This window comes from Sebastes umbrosus, chromosome 18 (genome assembly GCF_015220745.1).
Source record: "Sebastes umbrosus isolate fSebUmb1 chromosome 18, fSebUmb1.pri, whole genome shotgun sequence".
Taxonomy (NCBI): Eukaryota; Metazoa; Chordata; class Actinopteri; order Perciformes; family Sebastidae; genus Sebastes; species Sebastes umbrosus.
The window spans coordinates 15,354,292-15,374,980 of record NC_051286.1 but is presented as its reverse complement, the minus strand read 5'-3'; the positions used below and the strand labels follow the sequence as shown (position 1 = coordinate 15,374,980).

The 20,689-nt window shown below is 39.1% G+C and overlaps 4 protein-coding genes across 5 annotated transcripts; all 4 read right to left on the bottom strand.

The window, feature by feature from the left end:
• Positions 1 to 163: 163 nt before the first annotated feature.
• Positions 164 to 4,309, bottom strand: LOC119477155 (zinc-binding protein A33-like). 2 transcript variants are annotated; one of them, XM_037751064.1, is made up of 7 exons: positions 4,100 to 4,308; positions 3,626 to 4,058; positions 3,343 to 3,438; positions 3,036 to 3,266; positions 2,912 to 2,934; positions 2,518 to 2,636; positions 164 to 2,319 (listed from the first exon to the last, which is right to left on the bottom strand). In XM_037751064.1, exons 2-7 carry the CDS (start codon positions 4,028 to 4,030, stop codon positions 1,814 to 1,816), a joined length of 1,380 nt encoding a protein of 459 aa, XP_037606992.1. In that variant the 5' UTR covers positions 4,031 to 4,058; positions 4,100 to 4,308; the 3' UTR covers positions 164 to 1,813. The 2 variants fall into 2 exon arrangements, with proteins under 2 accessions (XP_037606992.1, XP_037606993.1); XM_037751065.1 differs by having other exon boundaries at positions 3,626 to 4,309.
• Positions 4,310 to 5,140: 831 nt separating this feature from the next.
• Positions 5,141 to 9,787, bottom strand: LOC119477161 (zinc-binding protein A33-like). Its single transcript, XM_037751070.1, has 6 exons — positions 9,158 to 9,787; positions 8,886 to 8,981; positions 8,579 to 8,809; positions 8,454 to 8,476; positions 7,889 to 8,007; positions 5,141 to 7,705 (listed from the first exon to the last, which is right to left on the bottom strand). The coding sequence occupies exons 1-6, from the start codon at positions 9,560 to 9,562 to the stop codon at positions 7,203 to 7,205; spliced, it is 1,377 nt and encodes a 458-aa protein (XP_037606998.1). The 5' UTR covers positions 9,563 to 9,787; the 3' UTR covers positions 5,141 to 7,202.
• A 2,290-nt stretch (positions 9,788 to 12,077) lies between these two features.
• LOC119477158 (zinc-binding protein A33-like) lies at positions 12,078 to 15,089 on the bottom strand. Its single transcript, XM_037751068.1, has 6 exons — positions 14,409 to 15,089; positions 14,130 to 14,225; positions 13,823 to 14,053; positions 13,699 to 13,721; positions 13,133 to 13,251; positions 12,078 to 12,946 (listed from the first exon to the last, which is right to left on the bottom strand). Exons 1-6 carry the CDS (start codon positions 14,811 to 14,813, stop codon positions 12,441 to 12,443), a joined length of 1,380 nt encoding a protein of 459 aa, XP_037606996.1. The 5' UTR covers positions 14,814 to 15,089; the 3' UTR covers positions 12,078 to 12,440.
• A 2,735-nt stretch (positions 15,090 to 17,824) lies between these two features.
• Positions 17,825 to 20,419, bottom strand: LOC119477160 (tripartite motif-containing protein 35-like). The gene is made up of 6 exons (XM_037751069.1): positions 19,783 to 20,419; positions 19,511 to 19,606; positions 19,204 to 19,434; positions 19,080 to 19,102; positions 18,514 to 18,632; positions 17,825 to 18,330 (listed from the first exon to the last, which is right to left on the bottom strand). Exons 1-6 carry the CDS (start codon positions 20,185 to 20,187, stop codon positions 17,825 to 17,827), a joined length of 1,380 nt encoding a protein of 459 aa, XP_037606997.1. The 5' UTR covers positions 20,188 to 20,419.
• Between the last annotated feature and the right edge of the window lie 270 nt (positions 20,420 to 20,689).

The following is a 20,689-nucleotide window of genomic DNA, read 5'->3' as shown; positions in this document are numbered from 1 at the left end:
ACAGAGAGAGAGAGAGAGAGAGAGATGGCAGTACACTAGAGATGTTAGGCATTGCCTCATAATGATTCATCCCTGTGCTATGTGTACATGCAGGCAGACATATCAGCCACACAGGGGCATTATGGGAATACTGGAGATTTCTAATGAAGACATTCAGACTGGCTGAGAGCTGTATTTTTGTTTATTTGTTTGTTTTTAGATGGATTATAGTTTACATTTTTCAGTCATCAGCATGGACACCCTCCATGCATGATCCGTAATTGGACCATAACACACTAGATGCTAGCATCATATGACTATTGCCTTCATTACACAACAGTTGACATGTATACCAAAAGAGCTCTCTAAGAAATTACTTTAAATACTTGATATACATTTTGACTGATATTGAAGCACGTACAAGTTAAGTCACTTTTCATATAAAGCCCCAAATCCCAAATTTAACTCAAAAATAATTAAAAAAAAAAGAAATCTGTGGCCTACACCCTCCATCCTTAGACCATCAGTTCACATAAGCAAGAACTCCGCAAAAACAGGGAAACATTATGACAACAGGAAAATTGTCTTAATCATAGTCTGATAACATTTTTACATAAACTCCAAAAGTATGTTTCATTCGCCTTACATTTACAGTATATCACAAAATGATGAACAAGAAACTTACGACAGATTCAGATATTCAGCCTTACCCCTATTACTAGTGTTGTGGAAGTGTGTGTGTGTACAGGGGAAGTGAGTGGTGAAGCAAGAGAGAGAGAGCGGCAACAAGTGTGTGAGAAAACAAGCGAGCAGTGGAGCAGAAGAGAGTTAGTTTAGCTCTGATAATAGCAAGTAAATGTACAGTGGAAGTTGCAGTTTGTGCAGAAATAAATGTTGCAGCTCCTCAAGACCAATAGAGGTTTCCCGCATCTTGTTTCTCCGGCTCAGGAGACCAAAACTACGGTGTTCCCACTGTGCCTTCTGAAAGCAGTCGGGAGGCTGAAGCAGGAAAAGTTAACGCTAGGATTAACATCGGCCGGGCTTTCGATTCATGGAGGGCTAACATTACTGCCAAGCATGTGATAGTGAGTATATAGTGATATTGTGTTTTTTTGCTAATGTTGCTACTGATAATCAACATCATGCCTGTCAATAACATTCAGTCTCGTGTGTGTCGCCTCACTGTTTTTACCAATGTCGCTTCCGTCTATGTAGCGCGAGCACAAGCGCAAGCAACAGAACGCGGACTGTTGTTGACTTAACGTCCACAGGTGTCACTTTTAACAAGCAATTTTTTTTTTCGCATTGAGTCCCTTTAAAACATACAATGGATTCTGTGATTTAGTACTGTACTTCCATAAAGTTGTTGGTCTCACAAAAACTAGATTAAAATAAGCCGACTATTAGTCCCTAGTATGGGTCAACCTCCAAAAGGACAGGATCCTACATTTCCCATAATGCAACCCCATAGCATCTTTCATTAGACCCTCCCTGCCTCCTAAATGCCCATATCTTTCAAAGCTCAAAATCAGTGGAGTGTCCCTTTAAGGTGGACTAAACCAAATAGAAAACCAGGAAAGCCTGCGTGATGACTGACAACACTAAGTTTAACATGTTCTTTGTCACTGACATGTCAGAAAGTTATAGATCAAGATTAACCTAACTATACTGAAATCTGAGAAACATAAACTAAATATGTAAAAGTAAAAATAAAGAATGAAAAATGTATTATACAGAAATAAAAAATGTGGCAACAAAGATTTGCTATAGGTCATATAAACTCTTTAGATCAGGCCTCATCTTGTTGTTTGAACTCCGCAGTAACGCAGAATGTTTATCTGGGTTTTTTTATCCTCACTGACAGTTCAACTGGAAGGATTTTTGCATTATCAACAAAATACGGAAAGACTGTTTCTGTGAAAGTGTGTTTGATGGTGTGTACAGGTGTTTTCCTAACAAGGTCAAAAAATGATAGAATCCCTTGGTCATAGTCCAGCTGCACTCTGACCGTTTGGGGAAATGAATCTTCAGATACAACTTTCATATAATCCTCTGGAGTAAGTTCACGCAGAATGTCATTGCACCTGCACATGTAGATGCCCCAGATGTTTCTGTTAGTTTTACCCTTAACAGCCACACCAACACTCCAATAGCCCTCTACCTGCACATCCCAGCTGTGTTTTCCAGAGCTAAAGCCTTCAGAGCCAAGAATCTCATAGCTGCGCAGCCTTTCTGGGTTATCAGGAAGCGGCTGATCCTTGTCACTTTCTGTCAAACGGGTCATGTGTTCGGATATAATCACTGTACTGCCACCAGTGTTGGGGTCCAGAGTTACAGGAGCTTCAGAGAAAAACAAATGGAAACAAAAGAGAAGGTTTATTGAGATGTTTAATAAAGTAAATGTATTTTTTTACTGAAGGTACATTACTGTGTATTCATAGAACAGCCTGGTGTTGCATTGGCGATAAAGTTCATCAGTTACAAGTACAATGCAGATTAAAATGTAAAAATATGGCGAGGCAGAAACACTTTGCTTACTGTACTGGATTAAGTTCTTCATCCTCATCCAGACTGTGAACAGCAGGTTCCCCAGGTGTTTGGCCTCATCAATCAGGGCTCCTGATGGAGTCTCAGGGTCTGGTAGGTTGCACTGAGATCTGAGGGAATATTAGGCAGCCACACATTACCAGTCAAATATTTTTAAATACCCCAAATACACCTTTTCCAAATTTGTGGAAGTTAACATCCCCACCTTCAATCACAGGAAGTGCAAAGAAAGCAGCTTTCATCTCCCCTAAACTTTTCAATGGGATGCACTCAGCTACCATCAACCCTGCTTCTATGTTAAAATACAATGTTGAAGTTTACACTTTCAAATGTTGTCTATTGTTCAGCTGTGCTCTGATAGATAGTGTTCAGGATAACAACTTACCGCTCCTTAGTGGATTTGACATTCTGTTAAATAAACACAAAACAAGATAACAAATCAATACCTATAATTTTTTTAAATATTCAATATTAATATCAGAATATGAATTAACAGAGGTCACCAGTACCAGCATTAAGAAGACGTCCTCATCTTTCATCTCCCTCTCTAAGATTTTGATTTTGTCTGTGAGCGAGGAGATCTCTACCGTCAAATTAAAAATCCTGATGTTCATTGCTTCACTCTTGATTGTCGCCTCTCTCCTCACTGCATCAATCCTAGCAGCCTCCTCTGCTCGCAGGAACTGGTAAAGCTTCTGAAAATCCTCTTTGATTGTCTTCTCAGTCTGCTGAGCCTGGAGCTGAGGAGGAGAAACACATTGCTCTTAGTAACACATGTTGCTTTCTGCTTCTATAACCATTATGTCTGAGACGTACCTTGATGTGGACGTCCATTTCATCACACTTGAGTTTATGAGCTTTAAATTTCCACAGTTTGGTTTTTAAATGCAACGTCTCAAGCTTGAGTTGGGCCTACAAATTAAAGGCGTACAGGTTAAATACATAGTAAACAGTGGATTAGTTACACAACACATACTGTACAGTATATGCCTGCTATGTCATGTGCAATATGCAATATTTCTAAAATTATGAAAACTACCAAACCCTAAACCTGTCTCAATTGTTTTTATGAACTATATATATATACATATTTGCTTACCCTACAGGGTTCTGCTGCTTCGTTGATGGGCACACAGTTGTGTGTCTTGTGTTTTTGTGCATCTCTACAAATCAAACAGATGAGCTGTTGATCATCCTGACAGAAGAGCTTGAGTTTCTCACTGTGCAGTCTGCAGATGTCCTTGGATCCTGAGTTCGCTCTCTTGATCTTCTCTTGTCTCAAGTCGTCAGACAGGTTTCTCAGTGCCAGATTACGTGGAGGCTGAGCCATTGGAAATATTTCCTTACAGACTGGGCATGTCTGCAGTCCACTCTGTCTCCACCACTCCTTAAGACAGTGCTTACAGAAGCTGTGACCGCACAACAGCACAACAGGATCCTTAAATATCTCACAGCACACGGGGCAGGTGAAATCCACTTCTGTTGGTGATGCTCTAGCAGCCATTCTGTTGACTTTTCCTGTGGCTGTCAGACTGCAAACGTACTTTCACAGATTCACGTGTATTTGCTCAGCCAGAGTTCAGGTTCAGTACTTTTAGCTCCAAACGCTTTCAGCAAACACTCAGAAATTCCCTGTTATAAAAAATAAACGTCTATTTTACTGATTGTCTTGCTTATTATTTGTTTTCAAATACATTACCACGAGCAGATTTAGGTGCTGACTTCTCACTTCTTCCTGTCTTCTGTGTGATAAGGGAGGAGTTTTTGCTTTATTATACCTGCAGTTGTGTCCTGCCCTGTGCAATAAATAGAAACACACTCATCTGGTTGTGCAAAAGAATGAGGAAAGAAATGATCTTGTTTATCCGGTTGGTTTCTGTATCACAAAATGGCAAACCATATACAACCTTTTACACCTCACTAGTGTAAGGGAGGAGTAACATTGAGATAAAAAGTGCAGACACAGATCAGGATAAAAGGTCCCTATGTTTTCATAATGTTGGCATTATGCTTTTGGGTTGTCCGTACCATTCTTGTGAACGTGATATCTCAGAACGCCTGGTCTGGAATTATTTTTTTCCATAACTCAAGAATTCACTTGCTAATTATGACAATAAGATCAATTAGAAAGGGCTCGTGAATTCCTTGTTACATTTAAGCGTCCTATTTACTGGATTGTCTTGCTTATTCTTGTTTTCAAATACATTACCACGAGGACCGAGCAGCTTTAGGAGCTGACTTCTCACTACTACCTGTGTCTGTGTAAAAAGGGAAGTGTTTTTTTGTGCTTTGTTTCCGTCTCTGCATCATAAATGCATCATCTCAAGCTTGAGTTGGGCCTACAAATTAAAGGCGTACAGGTTAAATACATAGTAAAAAGTGGATTAAAAAGTGGAATACCACTGAGATTCAGTATCAGTGGATTCAAACTTGTGTGTGTGTGTGACAGCGACGAACAGAGAGAGAGAGAGAGAGATGGCAGTACACTAGAGATGTTAGGCATTGCCTCATAATGATTCATCCCTGTGCTATGCGTACATGCAGGCAGACATATCAGCCACACAGGGGCATTATGGGAATACTGGAGATTTCTAATGAAGACATTCAGACTGGCTGAGAGCTGTATTTTTGTTTATTTGTTTGTTTTTAGATGGATTATAGTTTACATTTTTCAGTCATCAGCATGGACACCCTCCATGCATGATCCGTAATTGGACCATAACACACTAGATGCTAGCATCATATGACTATTGCCTTCATTACACAACAGTTGACATGTATACCGAAACAGCTCTCTAAGAAATTACTTAAAATACTTGATATACATTTTGACTGATATTGCAGCACATACAAGTTAAGTCACTTTTTTTTATAAAGCCCAAATCCCAAATTTAACTCAAAAATAATAATAAAAAAAAAAGAAATCTGTGGCCTACACCCTCCATCCTTAGACCATCAGTTCACATAAGCAAGAACTCCCCAAAAACAAGGAAACATTATACAAACAGGAAAATTGTCTTAATCATAGTCTGATAACATTTTTACATAAACTCCAAAAGTACGTTTCATTCACCTTATATTTACAACATATCACAAAATGATGAACTACAAACTTTTTACAGATTCAAATAACCAGCCTTACCTCTATCAACCTGTAAATCACACACTCTACTTAAAGGGACTGTATGTAAGTTTTTCATGTATAAACATTTTTCGAAAAATTGTATTGACAATGTGTGAATGGGTTGTAACCTAACCTAAAAAATTAAACTTCCTAGGTTTCCTTTATCAGCCTGTAGACTACTTTAAATGTGAGGAATACGGGCTGTTTCTTTTGGATAAAATCGGATGTGACATCATGCCCACTCGCGAGTGCCTTTATTTCCTGCTTACATAGACATTCGGTTAGAAATAGAGTCCTCTAATGCTAACAAACGACTAGCCCCCACCATAACTCAGACTCCAACACAAACTCCAAGGAAGAACAACAAAACCAAAGTTATATCAAGTGAAGCCCATCTTGCAAAACAGGAATGGGACCAACGTCGGGGGGGGGGGGGGGGGGGGGGGATCTGGTGTTGTTGAAGTGTGTGTGTGTACAGGGGAAGTGAGTGGTGAAGCAAGAGAGAGAGAGCAGCGGCAAGTGTGTGAGAAAACAAGCGAGCAGCGGAGCAGAAGAGAGTTAGTTTAGCTCTGATAATATCAAGTAAATGTACAGTGGAAGTTGCAGTTTGTGCAGAAATAAATGTTGCAGCTCCTCAAGACCAATAGAGGTTTCCCGCATCTTGTTTCTCCGGCTCAGGAGACCAAAACTACGGTGTTCCCCCTGTGCCTTCTGAAAGCGGTCGGGAGGCTGAAGCAGGAAAAGTTAACGCTAGGATTAACATCGGCCGGGCTTTCGATTCATGGAGGGCTAACATTACTGCCAAGCATGTGATAGTGAGTATATAGTGATATTGTGTTTTTTTGCTAATGTTGCTACTGATAATCAACATCATGCCTGTCAATAACGTTCAGTCTCGTGTGTGTCGCCTCACTGTTTTTACCGATGTTCACTCGCGTCTACGCAGTGCGAGCACAAGCACAAGCAACAGAACGCGGTTTGTTGACTTAATGTCCACAGGTGTCACTTTTAGCAAACAATTTCTGATTTTTCCATTGAGTCCCTTTAAAACATACAATGGATTTTGTGATTTAGTGCTGTACTTCCATAAAGTTGGGGGTCTCACAAAAACTAGATTAAAATAAGCCGACTATTAGTCCCTAGTATGGGTCAACCTCCAAAAGGACAGGATCCTACATTTCCCATAATGCAACCCCATAGCATCTTTCATTAGACCGTCCCTGCCTCCTAAATGCCCATATCTTTCAAAGCTCAAAATCAGTGGAGTGTCCCTTTAAGGTGGACTAAACCAAATAGAAACCAAGGAAAGCCTGCGTGATGACTGACAACACTAAGATGAGCATGTTATTGGTCAGAATGTTATAGACCAAGATTAACCTAACTATACTGAAATCTGAGAAACATAACCTAAATTTGTAAAAGTAAAAATAAAGAATGAAAAATGTATTATACAGAAATAAAAAATGTGGCAACAAAGATTTGCTATAGGTCATATAAACGCTTAAGATCAGGCCTCATCTTGTTGTTTGAACTCCGCAGTAACGCAGAATGTTTATCTGTCTGTTCTCGTCACTGACAGTTCAGCTGGAAGGATTTTTGCATCATGACTAAAATACGGAAAGACTGTTTCTGTGAAAGTGTGTTTGATGGTGTGTACAGGTGTTTTCCTATCAATGTCAAAAAATGATAGAATCCCTTGGTCATAGTCCAGCTGCACTCTGACCGTTTGGGGAAATGAATCTTCAGATACAACTTTCATATAATCCTCTGGAGTACGTTCACGCAGAATGTCATTGCAAGGGCACATGTAGATGCCCCAGATGTTTCTATCGTTGTTACCCTCAGCAGCCACACCAACAGCCCAATAGCCCCCCACCTCCACGTCCCAGCTGTGTTTTCCCGAACTAAAGCCTTCAGAGCCAAGAACGTCAGTGCTGCGCAGCCTTTCTGGGTTATCAGGAAGCGGCTGACTCTCGGCGCTGTTTGACGAACGGGTCATGTGTTCTGATATAGTCAATGTCCTGCTGCCAGTGTTGGGGTCCAGAATTACAGGAGCTTCAGAGAAAAATAAATATAGACAAAAGAGAAGGTTTATTAAGATGTTTAATTAAGTAAAGGTAATTTTTTACTGAAGGCGTTAGTGTATTCATAGAAAAGCCTGGTGATAAAGTTTATCAGTCACATGTACAAAGCAGATTAAAATGTAAAAATCTAGCGAGGCAGAAACACTTTGCTTACTGTACTGGATTAAGTTCGTCATCTTCCTCCAGACTGTGAGCAGCAGGTTCCCCAGGTGTTTGGCCTCATCGATCAGGGCTCCTGATGGAGTCTCTGGGTCTGGTAGCTTGCACCGATATCTGAGGGAATATTAGGCAGCCACACATTACCAGTCAAATATTTTTAAATTCCCCACATTGGTCATATTTTTGTTTGGTGCTAGTGCATATCTTAAAGATATAATCTTCACAATTTGTATCATATCAAACCCATTTTCTGTATTATTCATGGCTGGTATTTATTCTTCTCTAGCTATAAAATGTTTGTCCGCCATTCCCACACAATGTAAAAACATTCAAACAGTTTGTTTCACTTTTCCAAATTTGTGTCAGGCTAACATCCCCACCTTCAATCACAGGAAGTGCAAAGAAAGCAGCTTTCATCTCCCCTAAACTTTTCAATGGGATGCACTCAGCTACCATCAACCCTGCTTCAATGTTGAAATACTATGTTGAAGTTGACACTTTCAAATGTTGTCTATCGTTCAGCTGTGCTCTGATAGATAGTGTTCAGGAAAACAACTTACCGCTCCATAGTGGATTTGACATTCTGTCAGATAAAGACAAAACAAGATAACAAATCAATACCTATAATTGTTTTTAAATATTCAATATTAAGATCAGAATATGAATTAACAGAGGTCACCAGTACCAGCATTAAGAAGACGTCCTCATCTTTCATCTCCCCCTCTAAGGTTTTGATTTTGTCCGTGAGCGAGGAGATCTCTGCCGTCAAATTAAAAATCCTGATGTTCATTGCTTCACTCTTGAGTGTCGCCTCTTTCCTCACTGCATCAATCCTAGCAGCCTCCTCTGCTCGCAGGAACTGGTAAAGCTTCTGAAAATCCTCTATGATGGTCTTCTCAGTCTGCTGAGCCTGGAGCTGAGGAGGAGAAACACATTGTTTTAAATAACACATGTTGCTTTGTGCCTTTATAACCATTATGTATGAGACTTACCTTGATGTGGACGTCCATTTCATCACACTTGAGTTTATGAGCTTTAAATGACCCCAGTTTGGTTTTTAAATGCATCATCTTCAGCTTGAGTTGGGCCTACAAATTAAAGGCGTACAGGTTAAATACATAGCAAACAGTGGATAAGCTACACAACACATACAGTATATGCCTGCTGTGTCAAGTGCAATATGCAATATTTCTAAAATGATGAAAACTACCAAACCCTAAACCTGTCTCAGTTGTTGTTATTAACTATATATATATTTGCTTACCCTAAAGGATTCTGCTGCTTCTTTGATGGGCACACAGTTGTGTGTCTTGTGTGTTTCTGCATCTCTACAAATCACACAGATGAGCTGTTGATCATCCTGACAGAAGAACTTGAGTTTCTCACTGTGCAGTCTGCAGATGTCCTTAGATCCTGAGTTAGCTCTCTTGATCTTCTCTCGTCTCAAGTTGTCAGACAGGTTTCTCAGTGCCAGATTACGTGGAGGCTGAGCCATTGGAAATATTTCCTTACAGACTGGGCATGTCTGGAGTCCATTCTGTCTCCACCGATCCTTAAGACAGTGCTTACAGAAGCTGTGACCGCACCACAGCACAACAGGATCCTTAAATATCTCACAGCACACAGTGCAGGTGAAATCCACTTCTGTCGGTGATGCTCTAGCAGCCATTCTGTTGACTTTTCCTGTAGCTGTCAGACTGCAAACGTACTTTCACAGATTCACGTGTATTTGCTCAGCCAGAGCTCAGATTCAGTGCTTTTAGCTCCAAACGCTTTCAGCAAACACTCAGAAATTCCCTGTTATAAAAATAAACGTCCGTTTTACTTGATCGTCTTGCTTATTTTTTGTTTTCAAATACATTACCGCGAGCAGATTTAGGTGCTGACTTCTCACTTCTTCCTGTCTTCTGTGTGATAAGGGAGGAGTTTTTGCTTTATTATACCTGCAGTTGTGTCCTGCCCTGTGCAATAAATAGAAACACACTCATCTGGTTTTGCCTAATGAGGAAAGAAATGATCTTGTTTATCCGATTGGTTTCTGTATCACAAAATGGCAAACCATATACAACCTTTTACACCTCACTAGTGTAAGGGAGGAGTAACATTGAGATAAAAAGTGCAGACACAGATCAGGGTAAAAGGTCACTGTGTTTTCATAATGTTGGCATTATGTTTTTGGGTTGTCCGTACCATTCTTGTGAACGTGATATCTCAGAACGCCTAGAGGGAATTTTTTTCAAATCTGCCACAAATGTCCACTTGGACTCAAGGATGAACTCATAAGATTTAGATGGTGAAAAGGTCACTGTGACCTCAAAAAACATTATTTTTTTCCATAACTCAAGAATTCACTTGCTAATTATGACAATAAGATCAATTAGAAAGGGCTCGTGAATTCCTTGTTACATTTAAGCGTCCTATTTACTGGATTGTCTTGCTTATTCTTGTTTTCAAATACATTACCACGAGGACCAAGCAGCTTTAGGAGCTGACTTCTCACTACTACCTGTGTCTGTGTAAAAAGGGAAGCGTTTTTTTCTTTCTTTGCTTTGTTTCCGTCTCTGCAGTTCAAAGAATATGACCCTGCCCTACTCTGCCTCTGATTGACTAATCGTGATATTCTTACCCTAAAACTAACCAATCGCACTCTTGATGCTTAAACCTAACCAATCCAACCAACAAAGGCAGTGAGTACTAGCCAATCAGAAATAATTACCACCATCTTCCTCCAAAAGACCAGTTTGTGGCTCAGTGACGGTCAGAATAGGAACCTATTAGTAAAAACATATCTACAGTATAAGTTCTTTTCAGAGTTCCCAGATTGTTCCCCCTTTATTCCCTAACTTCACATTTGCTCCCTTGTTCATATGTGTATCATGTACTTGGAACACCATTAGTATAACTATATTACACTGTAAATTGGGAAGAATTATGCTGCAGGTTGAAGGCAGTAATCAAATGTGTTAGCAAATAATCCTGTTTATGTGATTGGTTTCTGTGTTTCAATCGGTAGGCTACATTGTCTATATTAAGACCCAAAAGGAAAAAAAGGGAAACATTATGAAAACAGGAAAAATTGTCTCAATTATTTTAATCAGTCTGATCACAAAATATTTACATGATTAAACTCTAAAAGTCTACTTCAATAGCCGTAACAACAGTTGATATATCAAATCGAATCATAACAGCTTATTCAATTACAGAACATCATAAAATTACACTATAAATTATTTTAAAAACTCAAACTTTCAACAGATTACTATATTTAGCCTTACCTCTACCAACCTGTATATCATACAATCTACATAATGAATTGTGTTAAATAGATTCTCCAGTGATTTAGTATTGTACTTCCATAAAGATGGAGGACTCACAAGAGCTATAAGAATGGTCAAAATCAATTATGATGATGATGATGATGAAGAATTATGATGATATATCGCATGATTGTCTATAGCAAATGAATCACACATTTTTGTATCTGTTCAAAATGAACCTTAAAGGGAGATTTGTCAAGTATTTAATACTCTTATCAACATGGGAGTGGACAAATATGCTACTTTATGCAAATGCATGTATATATTTATTATTGGAAAACAATTAACAACTCAAAACAATGACAAATATTGTCCAGAAACCCTCACAGGTACTGCATTTAGCATAAAAAATGTGCTCAAATCATAACATGGCAAACTGCAGCCCAACAGGCAACAACAGCTGTCAGTGTGTCAGTGTGCTGACTTGACTATGACTTGCCCCAAACTGCATGTGATTATCATAAAGTGAGCATGTCTGTAAAGGGGAGACTCGTGGGTACCCATAGAACCCATTTTTATTTACATATCTTGAGGTCAGAGGTCAAGGGACCTCTTTGAAAATGGCCATGCCATTTTTTCTCACCAAAATTTAGCGAAAGCTTGGAGCGTTATTTAGCTTCTGATCGCGACAAGCTAGAATGACATAAATGGATTCCTTAGGTTTTTTAGTTTCATATGATGCCAGTATCTTCACTCTAGATTCAAAACTGATCCCGGTACAAACTCCAAAATATCGGGAGCCCGTCAGATTTTTAAGAGGTTAATTAAAAACTGAAAGTTGCGTTAATGCGTTAAAGAAAGTGGCGTTAAAACAAATTTGCGTTAACACATTATTGTCACGTTAACTTTGAAAGCATAACATACACATCTGTTTTTTACACTCTTCGTTATATGTAAGCTGGACTTCATGTGTAAAATCAGGGGAATGCCCCTTAAAGGCAGACAAAGCCAAAAAGGAAACAAGGAAAGCCTACGTGATGACAGACAACACTAACATGTTATTGGTCACTGACATCAAACAGTTGATGTCAAGAAGTTACAGAGATAGACCAAGATTTACACAACTATACTGAAATCTGAGAAACATAAACTAAATATGGAAACATAAAAAAAGATCAAAAGAAATTATACAGTACTAAAAACTGACATAGGTAACAAGTCCAGGATTTGCAAAGGTAGATGATATCGTGAACACTTACGTTCCCAAAATAAGGCCGTAATGTGAAATGTTTACCTGGGTTTTCTTATCTTCACTGACATTTCAGCTGGAAGGATTTTTGCATTGCCATGAAAATACGGAAAGACTGTTTCTGTGAAAGTGTGTTTGATGGTGTGTACATGTGTTTTTCTATCAAGGTCCGTAAATGATAGAATCCCTTGGTCATAGTCCAGCTGCACTCTGACCGCTTGGGGAATCGAGTCTTTAGATAAAACTTTACAATCACTCTCTGGAGTAAGTTCACACAGAAACCCATTGGTACCGTACACGTGGATGCCCCACGTGTTTTTATAGCTTTTACCCTTAGGAGCCACACCAACAGCCCAACAACCCCCCACCTCCACGTCCCAGCTGTGTTTTCCAGAGATAAAGCCTTCAGAGCCAAGAACGGCAAAGTAGCACAGCCTTTCTGGGTTATCAGGAAGCAGCTGACTCCTGTAGCTGTTTGTCGAACGGGTCATGTGTTCGGATATAATCAATCTACTGTCACCAGTGTTGGGGTCCAGAGTTACAGGAGCTTCAGAGAAAAACAAATGGAAACAAAAGAGAAGGTTTATTGAGATAATTAATAAAGTAAATGTATTTTTTTACTGAAGGTACATTACTGTGTATTTATAGAACAGCCTGGTGTTGCAAGTACAAGTTACAAGTACAGTGCAGATTAAAATGTAAAAATATGGCGAGGCAGAAACACTTTGCTTACTGTACTGGATTAAGTTCTCCATCTTCATCCAGACTGTGAGCAGCAGGTTCCCCAGGTGTTTGGCCTCATCGATCAGGGCTCCTGATGGAGTCTCTGGGTCTGGTAGGTTGCACTGAGATCTGAGGGAATATTAGGCAGCCACACATTACCAGTCAAATATTTTTAAATTCCCCACATTGGTCACATTTTTGTTTGGTGCTGGTGCATATCTTAAAGATATAATCTTCACAATTTCTATCATATCAAACGAAATTTTCTGTATTATTCACGGCTGGTATTTATTCTTCTCTAGCTATAAAATGTTTGTCCGCCATTCCCACACAATGTAAAAACATTCAAACAGTGTGTTTCACTTTTCCAAATTTGTGACAGGTTAACATCCCCACCTTCAATCACAGGAAGCACAAAGAAAGCAGCTTTCATCTCCCCTAAACTTTTCAATGGGATGCACTCAACTAACATCAACCCTGCTTCAATGTTGAAATACTATGTTGAAGTTTACACTTTCAAATGTTGTCTATTGTTCAGCTGTGCTTTAATAGATAGTGTTCAGGACAACAACTTACCGCCTCTTAGTGGATTTGACATTCTGTCAGATAAAGACAAAACAAGATAACAAATCAATACCTATAATTTTTTCAAATATTCAATATTAACATCATAATATGAATTAACAGAGGTCACCAGTACCAGCATAAATGAGATGTCCTCAGCTTTCATCTCCCTCTCTAAGGTTTTGATTTTGTCTTTGAGCGAGGAGATCTCTGCAGTCAAATTAACAATCCTGATGTTCATTGCTTCACTCTTGATTGTCGCCTCTTTCCTCACTGCAGCAATCCTAGCAGCCTCCTCTGCTCCCAGGAACTGGTAAAGCTTCTGAAAATCCTCTTTGATGGTCTTCTCAGTCTGCTGAGCCTGGAGCTGAGGAGGAGAAACACATTGCTTTAAGTAACACATGTTGCTTTCTGCTTCTATAACCATTATGTCTGAGACTTACCTTGATGTGGATGTCCATTTCATCACACTTGAGTTTATGAGCTTTAAATTTCCCCAGTTTGGTTTTTAAATGCAACGTCTCAAGCTTGAGTTGGGCCTACAAATTAAAGGCGTACAGGTTAAATACATAGTAAAAAGTGGATTAGTTACACAACACATACAGTATATGCCTGCTATGTCATGTGCAATATACAATATTTCTCAAAATTATGAAAACTACCAAACCCTAAACCTGTCTCAATTGTTTTTATGAACTATATATATATACATATTTGCTTACCCTACAGGGTTCTGCTGCTTCGTTGATGGGCACACAGTTGTGTGTCTTGTGTTTTTGTGCATCTCTACAAATCACACAGATGAGCTGTTGATCATCCTGACAGAAGAGCTTGAGTTTCTCACTGTGCAGTCTGCAGATGTCCTTGGATCCTGAGTTAGCTCTCTTGATCTTCTCTTGTCTCAAGTTGTCAGACAGGTTTCTCAGTGACAGATTACGTGGAGGCTGAGTCATTGGAAATATTTCCTTACAGACTGGGCATGTCTGGAGTCCACTCTGTCTCCACCACTCCTGAAGACAGTGCTTACAGAAGCTGTGACCGCACAACAGCACAACAGGATCCTTAAATATCTCACAGCACACAGGGCAGGAGAAATCCACTTCTGTCAGTGATGCTCTAGCAGCCATTCTGTTGATTTCTCCTGCGTCTGTAAAAACTGCAAACTTACTTTCACTTTCACAGATTCACTCGTATTTGCTCAGCCAGAGCTCAGGGTCAGTGCTTTTAGCTCCAAAAGCTTTCAGCAAACACTCGTGAATTCCTTGTTAAATTTAAGCGTCCTATTTACTGGATTGTCTTGCTTATTTTTGTTTTCAAAAACATCACCAAGAGGCCCGAGACAACCGTGGTGTTCAGAGAAACCGACTATACTTTCACTTTAGGCTGCGTAAATATGATGCGACGGAGGCGGATGTTAGTGACGTCAGTCTGCTGTGGTGAAACTACAATGTTCTGAAGATGGACTACAAAAGACGCAACTTCCCTCCGTGCGTTCTTAAATAGGTCTTTCAGTGACAGAGTCCTTCACCTGCTGTGTGTGAAGAGAGATACCACAGGTCCTCCTCCTGCTGCTGGAACACTTTACATCAACATATAATAAAGGATTATGGTGAAAAATATCACTTCATTACCAAGGTTGGAATTGAAATAAACAAAGGAATATATGATAACTATTGAGTTAATTGTTGGAGTTATGGAGAAGGTGTATAGGATCATATACATCTTCCAACTTCTTTTCGGACATGTAATATTTATTGATGTTGATTATTTGTTAATTGATTGTTTACTGTTCATTTTATTTGTTATTCTTGTTTTGTTTTTTTACTGAGGTATTTGTTATATGTTCGAAATAAATAATGAATTAAAAATAAAGTGAAACCAAATGGTTGTCACTGTCCACTCATATTAAACATGAATCCCAATTAGCGTATGAGCGTATGAGAATAATATGCAAGATAAGCATATAGTTTGTTATTATGAATGGCCAATGCTGCGGCCACAAGGAATTGTGGGATGTTATTCTCTCTTCTCCTTTGGTAAAGGATGGTCCAGTGCATCCTCTGCTAAAGGAGATAAGAAAGGAAGCATTGAAGCTCCTTTCCTTAGTATTTGGTGAATTCGAACAGCTCTTGTCATGGCTGCTACTGAGGTACTTACGGTTCATTTCACTCCGTTAGGAACCTTCCTCATGGATGTATTAAAGGGACTGTTTGTAAGAATCAGAAATGCATGTTAACAGCGACACCTGCGGCCGTTCACTCTTGATGCTTAAACCTAACCAATCCAACCAACAAAGGCAGTGAGTACTAGCCAATCAGAAATAATTACCACCATCTTCCTCCAAACAACCAGTTTGTGGCTCAGTGACGGTCAGAATATGAACCTATTAGTAAAAACATATCTACAGTATAAGTTATTTTCAGAGTTCCCAGATTGTTACCCCCTTATTCCCTAACTTCGCATTTGTTCCCTTGTTCATATGTGTATCATGTACTTGGAACACCATTAGTATAACTATATTACACTGTAAATTGGGAAGAATTATGCTGCAGGTTGAAGGCAGTAATCAAAAGTGTTAGCAAATAACACTGTTTATGTGATTGGTTTCTGTGTTTCAATCGGTAGGCTACATTGTCTATATTAAGACCCAAAAGGAAAAAAAGGGAAACATTATGAAAACAGGAAAAATTGTCTCAATTATTTTAATCAGTCTGATCACAAAATATTTATATGATTAAACTCTAAAAGTCTACTTCAATAGTCGTAACAACAGTTGATATATCAAATCAAATCATAACAGCTTATTCATTTACAGAACATCATAAAATTACACTATAAATTATTTTAAAAAATCAAACTTTCAACAGATTAATATATTTAGCCTTACCTCTACCAACCTGTATATCATATAATCTACATAATGCATTTAGGTAAATAGATTCTCCAGTGATTTATTATTGTACTTCTATAAGACTCACAAGAGCTATAAGAATGGTCAAAATCAATTATGATGATGATGATGAATTATGGTGATTAATCGCATGATTGTCCATAGCAAATTAATCACATATTTCTTTATCTGTTCAAAATGTACCTTAAGGGAGATTTGTCATGTAATTAATACTCTTATCATCAAGGGAGTGGACAAATATGCTTGCTTTATGCGAATGTATGTATATATTTATTATTGGAAAACAATTCACAACACAAAACAATGACAAATATTGTCCAGAAACCCTCACAGGTACTGCATTTAGCATAAAAAATGTGCTCAAATCATAACATGGCAAACTCAAGCCCAACAGGCAACAACAGCTGTCAGTGTGTCAGTGTGCTGACTTGACTACGACTTGCCCCAAACTGCATGTGATTATCATAAAGTGGGCATGTCTGTAAAGGGGAGACTCGTGGGTACCCATAGAACCCATTTTTATTTACATATCTTGAGGTCAGAGGTCAAAGGACCTCTTTGAAAATGGCCATGCCATTTTTTCTCACCAAAATTTAGCGAAAGCTTGGAGTGTTATTTAGCGTCCGATCGCGACAAGCTAGTATGACATAAATGGATTCCTTAGGTTTTTTAGTTTCATATGATACCAGTACCTTCACTCTAGATTCAAAACTGATCCCGGTACAACCAACAAAATATCGGCAGCTTTTTAAGAGGTTAATTCAAAACTGCAAGCTGCGTTAATGCGTTAAAGAAAGTGGCGTTAAAACAAATTTGCGATAACACATTATTGTCACATTAACTTTGACAGCCCTACATTACACATCTGTTTTTTACACTCCTCGTTATATGTAAGCTGGACTTCATGTGTAAAATCAGGGGAATGCGCCTTAAAGGCAGACAAAGCCAAAAAGGAAACAAGGAAAGCCTACGTGATGACAGACAACACTAACATGTTATTGGTCACTGACATCAAACAGTTGATGTCAATAAGTTACAGAGATAGACCAAGATTTACACAACTATACTGAAATCTGAGAAACATAAACTAAATATGGAAACAAAAAAAAAGATCAAAAGAAATTATACAGTATTAAAAACTGAAAAAGGCAACAAGTCCAGGATTTTCAAAGGTAGATGATATCGTGAACACTTACGTTCCCAAAATAAGGCCGTAATGTGAAATGTTTACCTGGGTTTTCTTATCTTCACTGACATTTCAGCTGGAAGGATTTTTACATTCTCACCAAAATACGGAAAGACTGTTTCTGTGAAAGTGTGTTTGATGGTGTGTACAGGTGTTTTCCTAACAAGGTCAAAAAATGATAGAATCCCTTGGTCATAGTCCAGCTGCACTCTGACCTTTTGGGGAAATGACTTTCTAGATACAACTTTCAAATCACTCTCTGGAGTAAGTTCACGCAGAATGTCAGCGCAAAGGTGCATGTAGATGCCCCACATGTTTATATGGATTTTACCCTTAACAGCCACACCAACAGTCCATTTACCCCCCACCTTCACGTCCCAGCTGTGTTTTCCAGAACTAAAGCCTTCAGAGCCAAGAACGTCAGTGCTGCGCAGCCTTTCTGGGTTACTAGGAAGCGGCTGACTCTTGGCGCTTTCTGTCGAACGGGTCATGTGTTCGGATATAATCAATCTACTGCCACTAGTGTTGGGGTCCAGAGTTACAGGAGCTTCAGAGAAAAACAAATGGAAACAAAAGAGAAGGTTTATTAAGATGTTTAATAAAGTAAAGGTATATTTTTACTGAAGGTGTTAGTGTATTCATAGAAAAGCCTGGTGATAAAGTTTATCAGTCACATGTATACGGCAGATTAAAATGTCAAAATATAGCGAGGCAGAAACACTTTGCTTACTGTACTGGATTAAGTTCTCCATCTTCATCCAGACTGTGAACAGCAGGTTCCCCAGGTGTTTGGCCTCATCGATCAGGGCTCCTGATGGAGGCTTTGGGTCTGGTAGCTTGCACCGATATCTGAGGGAATATTAGGCAGCCACACATTACCAGTCAAATATTTTGAAATTCCCCACATTGGTCACATTTTTGTTTGGTGCTGGTGCATATCTTAAAGATATAATCTTCACAATTTCTATCATATCAAACGAAATTTTCTGTATTATTCACGGCTGGTATTTATTCTTCTCTAGCTATAAAATGTTTGTCCGCCATTCCCACACAATGTAAAAACATTCATACAGTGTGTTTCACTTTTCCAAATTTGTGACAGGTTAACATCCCCACCTTCAATCACAGGAAGCACAAAGAAAGCAGCTTCTATCTCCCCTAAACTTTTCAATGGGATGCACTCAGCTACCATCAACCCTGCTTCAATGTTGAAATGCAATGTTGAAGTTGACACTTTCAAATGTTGTCTATTGTTCAGCTGTGCTTTAATAGATAGTGTTCAGGACAACAACTTACCGCTCCTTAATGGATTTGACATTCTGTCAGATAAAGACAAAACAAGATAACAAATCAATACCTATAATTTTTTCAAATATTCAATATTAAGATCATAATATGAATTAACAGAGTTCAACAGTACCAGCATAAATGAGACGTCCTCAGCTTTCATCTCCCTCTCTAAGGTTTTGATTTTGTCTGTGAGCGAGGAGATCTCTGCCGTTAAATTAACAATCCTGATGTTCATTGCTTCACTCTTGATTGTCGCCTCTTTCCTCACTGCAGCAATCCTAGCAGCCTCCTCTGCTCGCAGGAACTGATAAAGCTTCTGAAAATCCTCTTTCATTGTCTTCTCAGTCTGCTGAGCCTGGAGCTGAGGAGGAGAAACACATTGCTTTAAGTAACACATGTTGCTTTCTGCTTCTATAACCATTATGTCTGAGACTTACCTTGATGTGGCCATCCAATCTATCACAAGTGCGTTTATGAGCTTTAAAAGACCCCAGTTTGGTTTTTAAATGCATCATCTTCAGCTTGAGGTGGGCCTACAAATTAAAGGTGCACAGGTTAAATACATAGTAAACAGTGGATTAGTTACACAACACATACAGTATATGCCTGCTATGTTAAGTGCAATATGCAATATTTCTAAAATGATGAAAACTACCAAACCCTAAACCTGTCTCAGTTGTTTTTATGAACTATATATATATTTGCTTACCCTAAAGGATTCTGCTGCTTCGTTGATGGGCACACAGTTGTGTGTCTTGTGTTTTTGTGCATCTCTACAAATCACACAGATGAGCTCTTGATCATCATGACAGAAGAGCTTGAGTTTCTCGATGTGCAGTCTGCAGATGTCCTTAAATCCTGAGATAGCTCTCTTGATCTTCTCTTGTCTCAATTTGTCAGACAGGTCTCTCAGTGACAGATTACGTGGAGGCTGAGCCATTGGAAATATGTCCTTACAGACTGGGCATGTCTGGAGTGCACTCTGTCTCCACCACTCCTGAAGACAGTGCTTACAGAAGCTGTGACCGCACAACAACACAACAGGATCCTTAAATATCTCACAGCACACGGGGCAGGTGCAATCCACTTCTGTCAGTGATGCTTTAGCAGCCATTTTGTTGATTTCTCCCGCGTCTGTCAGACTGCAAACTTACTTTCACAGATTCACTCGTATTTGCTCAGCCAGAGCTCAGGTTCGGTGCTTTTAGTTCCAAACGCTTTCAACAAACACTCGTGAATTCCTTGTTACATTTAAGCGTCCTATTTACTGGATTGTCTTGCTTATTCTTGTTTTCAAATACATTACCACGAGGACCGAGCAGCTTTAGGACCTGACTTCTCACTACTTCCTGTTTTCTGTGTAAAAAGGGAAGCGTTTTTTTGTGCTTTGTTTCCTTCTCTGCAGTTCAAAGAATATGACCCTGCCCTACTCTGCCTCTGATTGGCTAACCGTGATATTCTTACCCTAACACTAACCAATCGCACTCTTGATGCCTAAACCTAACCAATCCATCCAACGAAGGCAGCGAGTGGTAGCCAATCAGAAATAATTACCCCATCTTCCTCCAAACAACCAGTTTGTGGCTCAGTGACGGTCAGAATAGGAACCTAGTTGT

Bases quoted from the DNA above. Each gene is read 5' to 3' on its own strand.
- LOC119477155 (XM_037751065.1), bottom strand. From the start codon at position 4,030: ATGGCTGCTAGAGCATCACCAACAGAAGTGGATTTCACCTGCCCCGTG. The intron at 3,439-3,625 runs GTAAGCAAATAT...TTTAATTTGTAG, and splicing joins AAGCAGCAGAACCCTGTAGG to GCCCAACTCAAGCTTGAGAC. The intron at 2,935-3,035 runs GTACTGGTGACC...TTTATTTAACAG, and splicing joins AGGACGTCTTCTTAATGCTG to AATGTCAAATCCACTAAGGA.
- LOC119477161 (XM_037751070.1), bottom strand. From the start codon at position 9,562: ATGGCTGCTAGAGCATCACCGACAGAAGTGGATTTCACCTGCACTGTG. The intron at 8,982-9,157 runs GTAAGCAAATAT...TTTAATTTGTAG, and splicing joins AAGCAGCAGAATCCTTTAGG to GCCCAACTCAAGCTGAAGAT. The intron at 8,477-8,578 runs GTACTGGTGACC...TTTATCTGACAG, and splicing joins AGGACGTCTTCTTAATGCTG to AATGTCAAATCCACTATGGA.
- LOC119477158 (XM_037751068.1), bottom strand. From the start codon at position 14,813: ATGGCTGCTAGAGCATCACTGACAGAAGTGGATTTCTCCTGCCCTGTG. The intron at 14,226-14,408 runs GTAAGCAAATAT...TTTAATTTGTAG, and splicing joins AAGCAGCAGAACCCTGTAGG to GCCCAACTCAAGCTTGAGAC. The intron at 14,054-14,129 runs GTAAGTCTCAGA...TCTCCTCCTCAG, and splicing joins AAATGGACATCCACATCAAG to CTCCAGGCTCAGCAGACTGA.
- LOC119477160 (XM_037751069.1), bottom strand. From the start codon at position 20,187: ATGGCTGCTAAAGCATCACTGACAGAAGTGGATTGCACCTGCCCCGTG. The intron at 19,103-19,203 runs GTACTGTTGAAC...TTTATCTGACAG, and splicing joins AGGACGTCTCATTTATGCTG to AATGTCAAATCCATTAAGGA. The intron at 18,331-18,513 runs GTAAGCAAAGTG...TTTTCTCTGAAG, and splicing joins GGAGAACTTAATCCAGTACA to CTCCTGTAACTCTGGACCCC.